The sequence below is a fragment of the Falco cherrug genome, chromosome 13 (genome assembly GCF_023634085.1).
Source record: "Falco cherrug isolate bFalChe1 chromosome 13, bFalChe1.pri, whole genome shotgun sequence".
NCBI lineage: Eukaryota > Metazoa > Chordata > Aves > Falconiformes > Falconidae > Falco > Falco cherrug.
In genome coordinates this window covers 11,347,708-11,357,089 of record NC_073709.1, presented here as the reverse complement: position 1 = coordinate 11,357,089, position 9,382 = coordinate 11,347,708, and the positions used below count along the sequence as shown (strand labels likewise).

At 39.5% G+C, this 9,382-nt stretch overlaps 1 protein-coding gene and 1 long non-coding RNA gene across 7 annotated transcripts in view; one reads left to right on the top strand and one right to left on the bottom strand.

Moving 5' to 3' along the window:
* The first annotated feature begins 435 nt into the window (after positions 1-435).
* On the top strand, positions 436-5,226 carry LOC129737276 (uncharacterized). Its single transcript, XR_008734975.1, has 3 exons — positions 436-552; positions 4,489-4,598; positions 5,150-5,226. It is a non-coding gene; the product is annotated as an uncharacterized LOC129737276 (long non-coding RNA).
* Positions 2,449-9,382, bottom strand: part of SPAST (spastin) — a 39,537-nt gene continuing 32,603 nt past the window's right edge. For all 6 annotated transcript variants that reach the window (XM_055725952.1, XM_055725955.1, XM_055725953.1 and 3 more), the window contains one exon: positions 2,449-8,036. In XM_055725952.1, coding sequence (XP_055581927.1) covers positions 7,914-8,036 — 123 coding nt within the window. In that variant the 3' untranslated portion in view covers positions 2,449-7,913. The remainder of the gene's footprint in view (positions 8,037-9,382) is intronic.

The following is a 9,382-nucleotide window of genomic DNA, read 5'->3' as shown; positions in this document are numbered from 1 at the left end:
GTGGCAGACGAAGGTGACACCCCGTCGTGACGGCCGTCCGGCCCTGCTGCAGCGGCTGCCCGCGGGCGGCTTGTGTCCGCCGCTTCCCGGGGCGCGGAATCCTCCATAGGGAAGTACACCGGCAGTCAGGCCGGGCCCTGCAGGGCTCCGCGCCGCTGGCGGTGAGTACGCCTCTGCCAGAGCGGCTTTTTCCCCAGCAGAAGGCCGGAGGGCCGGTAGCTCTGTTGGAAATGTAGCCGCCGTATTGTGTGCCGAAGTTGTGAGAATCGCTCCCGTTGCTGTCAATCTCTTACAACATCAGAAGCGTCGCAGTTCAGAGGAGTGACCTACAGGCAGCCCGGCCCCGTCCCAGTGTCTGTTTTGGTGCGTAGCACTAAGCCGGGGCTCGGAGGGAAGAAAAAGCACAAGGCCCGATTTAAGATCCTGCTGTGACTACTGCTACTGAGGCTCTGGGACACGGGTACACAAGGACTGCAAGGTGACGACAATCCCTTTGTGTGGCCTGGCTTGCAGACTGCTAAACCACGGCTTCTGTCGGTAGAAATGTGGACGGTAAGATCGCTTCACATGGAACCTGCACCCACCAGGATCAAAATACAGAACCAAGGTCATCTAGGAAGTGAGGGTAGCTCTGTTAAGGAAAACTGTGACAAAACACTGCATGGTATTTAATTTACAGAAAGATCTAGTCACAAGACAGCTTACTTAATACCGTGCTTGGGAAAGAAGTGGAGGAGGGATAGGAATAAAAATTTAAGCTAGGTATTTTCTTAAGACAGATTATTGTGCCTAGAAAGGTACTTAAAACAGCCTTCTGTAACGCTGCCCCATCTTTGGTCTTTTAATGGTCTATTCACTTGTCCAGTGCCAGTGGTGAGAGTGACTAAAAATGTTAATTGCATCTAATCAGTTTCATGAAACACACCAAAAGCAGATGCAGAGCTGAAGTGGCCTGTGCATCAACTGAAACCAGAAACAAGCCACGGTCTTTAATCTGCTTCCCACCCACTGGATAAATTTTAGGTGTGCATTTTCTCTGGTTCCTCTGCATTTGCAGTGCATGTAATTTCATTGCTGAAAATAAATAATCTTTATTTTCCACATTTTGAGCGTATCTGGTCCTTACAGGACACTCATTAAGAACAACTATCAGACTGGACAGGTAATTGTATTCCACAAGACATGTATTTAATGTCTTAGACCTCGTTCTAAGCTGGTGGCTGTCATGAAGAAATCTTTTCTAGTGTACAGAAGTAGTTTGGGGAACAATTTAAAAAATCCATTTGCACTCTGTAAGATTTGCATGACAGGTAGGAGAATTCAAACTGCAGCTGCTACCTCCACTCAACTTTAACCGGGAAATCAGAAGTTGGGTGAACCACAGGGCTAACGTTTTATCTGTGTGATATGCTCCACAATTAAAGAGTTGTTTGGTTACTTCATTACTGATGCATTATCGGGCTTTTTGATTATTTCACATCTTGGAGTATTTCTTCCCAGAAGAAGCAAACAAGTTATAAGAAACTGCACTTCTACAATTCAGAGAAGCTAAATACTGCAACTAATAGCACAGCTGATACTAACTTTCTGCATACAGCAAAACCAAACAGTCTTCAGGGGTGGCTTACAACTGAGGCAAGTTTGAGGCCGCCTAGAAATTCCTAGAGTGAGATTTGAAAATAATAGAAGTTACAATATTAGAACACACTGTGCTTGCAATATATATTTGCAAAAAAAGTGAAATCTTCAAAAGCCCCCCCCCGTTGCTGTACTGATTTTTGTTTTGTTTGCTTGCTTTAACAGTGACTGATAGGATGATCTGTTGAAGGCAGTGATCATGGCCACTTTTTGAGAGACCCCTGATGCTGCCAGATATGTAATAATACTACTTTAATCCAACTTTTTTTTTTTTAAAAAAAATCTCATCAGGATCCAACTGTGAGAACAGAAAACCCCAGTAGTCATTAGTAGTCCAGATGCAGCATGAAGACAATGGCCAGAAAGAATTATAAAGAGTAAGGAGATGGGGATAAGTGAAGAATTTAATTGTTACATCAGAAGTAACGGCAGCACTCTCCTCCCAGCAAAAGTGCCATTTTGAAATCAAGTAAATTGGCTCCCAATAGTGATTTTCACCATGACTACCAGAATCAGTTACATGAAACCTCCTGGTTTTCACTGTGATTTAGCAAGACTAGGATAAGCACACACTTTCAGTTTCAGCACATTTATTTAGGAAGCAGCACTTCTGTTTACATTAGTTTTAAGAACTTCAGTTATGTCCTTTAGAAACTCAGTGAGGTATTTACATATTTATTGTTCCATCATCTGGTATACACCACCTGATTATTTTTTTTTTTAAACCAGCAGTGATTTAATGGGCTTCAGGTTTAACAAAAAGGCTTTTCATTTTGGACATTTTATCTGATAAACAGACAAGAAAACAAGAACAGGACAAATGCAACATTTTATTGTGAAGCTAAAGCTATGTGACTGCTCATCATGCTTTTTACATTGCTTGTTAATAAAATGATGTTTAACATTTCAGAAGACATTCTTAAGAGAACAATGAAACAAATGTGCTTGAAAATAACAAAATACAAGAATTAACCCCATCCCAGACTGGAGTCACCCAATATATTTAATTGGGATGGGGTATAGTGTTTTGTCTCCACCTTTGTTTTTTTGTCACTTTAATCCAGATCTCAAAAATACTGATTAGCCCTTCACATGAATAAAAATTTGAATCATGTGGCAAAACCAGTTTCTCTGTTTCCAGTCCCTTTGATAGGTGTACAACTATTAAAGTACTTTCTTCCCTGCTTCTAATGGTAAAAAAAAAAAACACGAACTTGCAGAACTGAGAGGCTACACCCCAACATTGTAGAAGATCATGCCTATATTAACCAACTACAGAGAACATTGACTTTTTTCCCCTCAAAACCATTTCTCTGAAACAGAACTTTAAGAAGTGTGGTCTTATGAAGGCAAAGAAAGTCTTGCAGCAAAACAAGGTTGATCACCGTAGTTTCCAGACATGTCAAGAATCTGGGAACCAAAAGATCAAACTCTGAAGAACCCACAGTGTTTAGCCAATATATATGATCCACTGGAGGAGCGTACACCTTGCCAATTATTGCCAAATTCAGGAGGTAGTTATTGACAAAGTAAACAGTTTCTACTCTAAGACAGTTAATGATTTACAGGAGAAGCAGGAAGAACACAATACACGTTTCCCCATACTTCCGAAGATTATACTGTATTTGTAGGAAGTGACAGTTAACTTCCTTATCCTGTGGAATTACAATTAACAGTATTTAAAAGGAAAAATATTTAAAAGAATGTTTAAAGAAAAAATTCTAAAAGAAAATAACTGATCCATCGCTCACCTCTTAGGATGACCAGTAGATAGTTCTGAGGATAAAAATTCACATAGGCGAGTAAAACAACATCCTTCAACACTGAATAGCAGCTCAAGAGAACCTAACAATATCAGCAACTGCCTCTAATTAGCACAATGACTGAGATAACTAGTTGCATTCACTACCTGCCTGCTACTTTTCATTCCAATTTTGATATCTGGTAAAATCCCCAACAACTAAAAACATCACGAAAGCTTGAGACCGCCACAGACAATGACTGGAAAATCCGTCACCTACAATAGCGCTTGCCACCTCCCAAAGCCGCCACATGCAGAAGCATCACTACAGCACTGAATAGCTAGGGAAGCGTGTCTTCATTACCCGTGTCTTGGGTAGGAAAGCAGTGTAAGAAGCTAGGGTACAAATTTTGACCATAGGTGGTTAAGGAAGCCCTAAGGAGAATGCTGCTTTCCATACTGGTTGCAGAACAGAAGTCTCTGTTAAATTTGTCATCGTATCCGACTTCAGTATTCCCAGTGCAGAGTACTTACAGGTTCCTAAGATGGACTTGGCAGCAGTGCCAAGCTGTGCTAAAACCCGCTTGGTAAGAATACAAAAACTACTATTTATTCTACACCAGAAGGTAAGGTTAATTATCTGAGTAAGTTATATATATATAAACACTACCATTTTAAAAACATTTGAGAGAATCTAACAGTGAGATCAGCAATGGCCTCCAATTAGTGCAGTGACAACAAATACCTCAGTTTAGAGATCCTATTCTCCATTTTAAAGTGTTACCATCACATATATTACCTACATAAAGTTAAGTTGCAGGGCCACATTGGACAAAACTGTATCAGCGACTTTCTGAAGTAGAGTCAGTAAGACGTCTCGGGGGCAGAATACCTATTTCTAATACACAGAACTCTGTGAAGTCTAAGAGACTAACAGGACAGAGACTTAGATGTGCATAAATATCCTAGTTTAAGGCTTATCTTTAATATTATGTGTTGGTTTTGTCTTAGCTGCAAGGAGAGAACCCGTACAGGTTTGGTGTACTCTACAGAAAAGTCAACATTAGTAAAGGGATAATCACAATACACAACAAATTCTCATTTCAAAGGTGACAAAGCATCACACAGTGCTTGAGTTTTTTCCTCCTGTTATGCCACCAAAAGCAGCAGCCCGCAGCCTGAGAAGACACTGTTCTTCCAACATGCAGAAAGACAAAAGGTATGTTTCTTGCTTAATAAACAGAAGCAATGATATATGAAAAAGGTTGTTAAAAAAAGGGGGGGTGGGTGCAGGCAGGCTTGGGCTCATGGTTTTTTCCTCCCTCCAGTAACTGCTACACTTAAAGTCAGTAAAACATGCTGGCAGAGCGCCTGACAACCTGCTTCCCATTGAGATTATTCTCAAAAAAGTGGGTCAGATCACTCCTTCATTAGCAGTGGGCACATACACACACACATGAAAAAAAGACAGTTTAGAGAGCTAATGTAATGCCAATCTTTGCAAAGGTTAAAAGCATCCAATCTGCTGCCCTGCTTATCCTAGCCTCATTCAAGATACTGTATTAGAACATAATCTGATTTTATGGTAAATATAGCTGCAAAGTTCTATATAAAATACCACAGCCTTGGGAAATACAGGAAGTCAGCGGGGGGTGTGGGAGGTGTGTGTGTGTGTGGTGTGATGTTGAATTTTGGAGGTTTTTTTTTTTTGTTTGGGCTGGTTGGTTGGGTTTTGGTGGTTTGTGTTGGTTTTCTTTTTTCCCCTCCTAGATCTGCTTTTGTACAGTTAATCCAACACAGATGAAAGTGACTAAGCTGGGACTTACTCAGTACATGTAAAACAAGGAAGCAGATGTGCGTTAATGCCTTATGAAGGCCAGAACTATTCTTAAAAGACAGTATTCAGAACACAGCATAACCAAGACATTTAGGGTGATTTATGAACCAAACAGCACTGGGTCATGAGCTAAAAATCCAACAGCTGTGGAGCAAACTGATGTTACAGAACAAAACCGAGTTCTTATTACTGTGTTCCAGCACCGATTTATAGAGCTGTAGTTCATCCATTATGCAGAAAACAATCTGGCAGAAGAAATAACCAAAAAGCAGTGGCACCAGTCACACAGATTCTCTTGGCCTGAACTGGTTGTACAAACAAGTGAAAGGCCTAATCCCCTTTCTCTGAATTAGCAGCTCAGACTTCTGACCCTTTGTGCTGCATACTGGTGGTGTTTCAGCAGATGGGAACTTTTACCTCAACATTTCAGGTACCTATTACATGCCAATAGGTATGTATTTGAAATTCATACCAGTATATTCCTCAAAATTAAGTGGAAGAAACCAGAGTTTGATAACAAATATTAGGAACACTCAAACCCAGAAGTGTTACCCTCAAAGTTCTCATTTGCAAACGATCTCAAGGAAACAAGAAGCTTTATGAGTAAGACTACCAAGGGCCTACCTTAAGCTGTTGAGCTATCTGGCAGATGCTAACATAACAGTGACATCTTCATGCTTAGCACTATGAGGTCTATGACAAACACAGATCAAGTCAGCCAAAATCTCCAGCACCAGAGATGGTCTACTGAAAGCAGAACTAAGGCAAAGCAAGCAAGACATGAGATTTAAGAAACTGAAATCTTTCAGCATTTCTCGCTTTTCCAAGGGAAGTCACTCTGGGGAACAGAAGTCACACATTTCATTTACATCAGACATAGATTTGAGAGCCATACCCTTAGAAGGCTAGAAGTGGTTTGGTTAGACTATTTCAAAAGGCATACTAGTGGAACACAGTCTTCTCTTACTTAATTGCTTTTAATCTTAAGATCAATTAAAAGCATCTCTTGTTCAGTAAAAAACAGAATCCCAAACATACCGCATCTGTGCATCTCAGGAGTTTGACACAGTTGCTGTTCAGTACTCAATACTACACAGTGAGCACAGAGTCCGCTCTGGGTATTTACTACTATACCTATACTGCATCTATCAGCTAGGGTCTTTTTTTTCCATATATAGATATATATATAATATATTATTTATAGTCAACTTTCAGGTGAGTAGTCCCAGAAATACTTGACTTGCTCCTATCAATAAAAAAATAAGTTAAATGAACAAAATTAAGAACAAAATTTTCTGTTAAGACCAAAAGCAAACAGAGCTTGTAACTCAATTTAGTTGAAACAACTGTAAACAATATGCATATTTGTAATATCACTAAGTTAGGGGGAGTTGTCTTTAAAAAAAAAAACCAAAAAACTAACACCCCCCCCCCCCCCCAAACCTGTTCTAACAAGGAACTAGTGTTCTGCCTTGCAAATCCACGTAGAATTTGTAAACAAGTTGTCAGGCCTTTGGAAGTAAAGGCAAAGATGTCTTCCTTTATTACAGTATTTAAAGGCTTTTTTAAAGGGTTTTTTTTAATAGCTTGTCGTTTATATAATAAAAACAAGTCTTTGTACAAAGATGCAGTTTCTTTTTTAAAAAAGCAGATCAATTGAGTGTTTCATACTTTAATATATAAACCAAAAGATATGAAAGCTATAAAAACATTAATGTGTGCCATGTATTAAACATGTAGCCTTGTATTTTAATGCTTACATGTGGAGATTTAAAAAATTATCACAATGGAAATTTTACTTGCAATTATCATCAAGAGACCAAAATACAAAGTAGAAACACATCATTTCCAAAACCTGACAATTAGCATCACTTACTCTCTCAAACATCAGCTGGGCTTCAAGTTGTACACCATAAGCATAAGCTAACATTCTACCAATGGAAGCGTTACAAAATGCAATAAGAGAAAATACTGCCAGTAAATGAATGTCTTAGTCTATTTTTTTTATTTAGTAATCTAAATTGTTTTAAAAGACAGTTTGAATTGGTTTTATAGGGTTGGGGTTTTTTTGCTGTTCTGCTATCAAAGGTCTTCTTTAAAACTGTTCTGTGAACAATACAGTCACATTACAACTAAACAGAAAGACAAATAATAACAGACCAGCTGCTTTTTACATTTTAATAATCATAATTCCCCGATGCTGTTCTTCCTCCCTGCATAGGGAAATTGTTTTATTTGGCACATTAAGGATAAAAAAAGTCAAAAACTGAACTAAAGTTTTACAAACCTCCAATTATAAGTTAGTAAGTTACCAGGAAGAAAGCCAGACATTGATGTCATGGCAAAATTAAAAACAAAGAACACACACACACACAACATAGGGAAAAGGTCTTCCAATGATCAATACCATCAGAGCCTTCTAGCTGAAACAAAATACACATATTATTGTTCAACCATAATCAGATTGCTAAGAATCTTATCTCAAGTCCTGTTGTGCTCTTACTTACAGCGTTTAAGTCCTCACTAAATGGCAAGGAGGCTTTGATGAACACATTTCACATTGTATATTTTTTTCTTTATCTCAAGTTGTAATGCAGATACTTAAAGATCTGTAAAGTCCTGTAAACTCTGGCTGCTTTCCAGTAGTCTGTACCAATCACTCCTCAGGCAGCACTTCATTTCACTTCAAGTAGTGTTTCACACTGTGGTATCTCCAAAGTCCTTGTTCCAGCGAATATATGCTTCCAGGGTCTGAGGGCTCAAACTGCGCTTTATCTTCTTCAAAGACTCAGTGAAATCTGATAGTTTGATATTTCTCATCTAAACAACAAGAAGTGAAAGCCATCAGGATCACAAGTGGTTTACGTACTTCAGTTTATTCAAGTAGTACTTCAGTATCCACTTTTAACAAAGCATACTCCGAGTGCTTCACCTTGACATAAGACACATTTTTTACCGTGAGAAGTCATTTGCTGGAACAACCTCCCCAGGGAGGTGCTGCCACCCCATCGCTGGAGGTTTTCAAGATGTGACTGGGCAAGGTGCTAAATAATCTCATCTGGGTTCCCTTTCCCATGAAAGGTTGAACCAGACGATCTTCCAAGGTCCCTTCCAACCTGGCCTGTCCTATGATTCTACGACCTGATGCAAGAGAGTCTGGTAATTTAAGAATATTAGTATTTACTGGTTTTAATAAACTAACGCTTGGTAATCATAATGTCTGCCTTGTTATTTATAGCCCGTGAGACTGTGTCGTTACTTCCCGTTTCACTAGGTGGTGCAAGCTGGTGCACATGAGGGCACAGAACCCAGTGAAGAGTAAGACCAGGGATTTTTTAACATGTTTACGGCACGCTTCTGCCCAACAGGGGACTGTTGTATTCAGACCACAGCATGCTGGCGGGCAAGTAATCCCCATCAGCCAACCTCTCCGATTCAACACGTGCCTTTCAGTTGTTTGCAGAAGACATGATTATAACGGACATTTCCCACACAGAGGAATGCCCAGGCATGACGGGGATATCCGAACTGCATGGAACAAGCAGCCTCATTATTAAATGAGTATTAACATTACAACTGGAGAAGACTCCCCACATGTCTTTAGGACTGAGTGTTTATAGGCTATTGGAGCTATACTTGTATTCACAACAAGCCATCACAGATGTTATCGTCTTCCTGCAACAAATCCTTTCAGCTTATTACAGCCTTAGCCACAATCTCAGGCTAAACACAGAAAGCAACAGGGGAATTAAGTTTTCCTTCATTTTCCCCTACATAACTGTGTTTTGCACACACATTTAAACAGAAACTTTTATACGCAAGACCAACCTCTTCTTTTTTTTTGAGGTTTACAGATGCAATTTGTGGTGAGGAACTTTTTTTTTTTTTTGCTTTATGATGGTTCACATGAAAGAAAGTAAGTATACATATACACAAATCTGTTAAAATCCCTCAGAGGTTCTCCCTAAGATGCCTTGCTTCATGTAAAGATAGAGCAGGGGGGTTAGAAATAAAATGAATCATTTGACATAATACTTCTGGGAGTGTTCTGAGGACGTAACACTACAACAAAATAGAAGCCAGGCCTCTGACATCATCTGATAGGTAACAGATCATGTTGCAGTTCAGTGCAAAAGAAAAGAGCACAGTCAGCTGAAACTAACAGC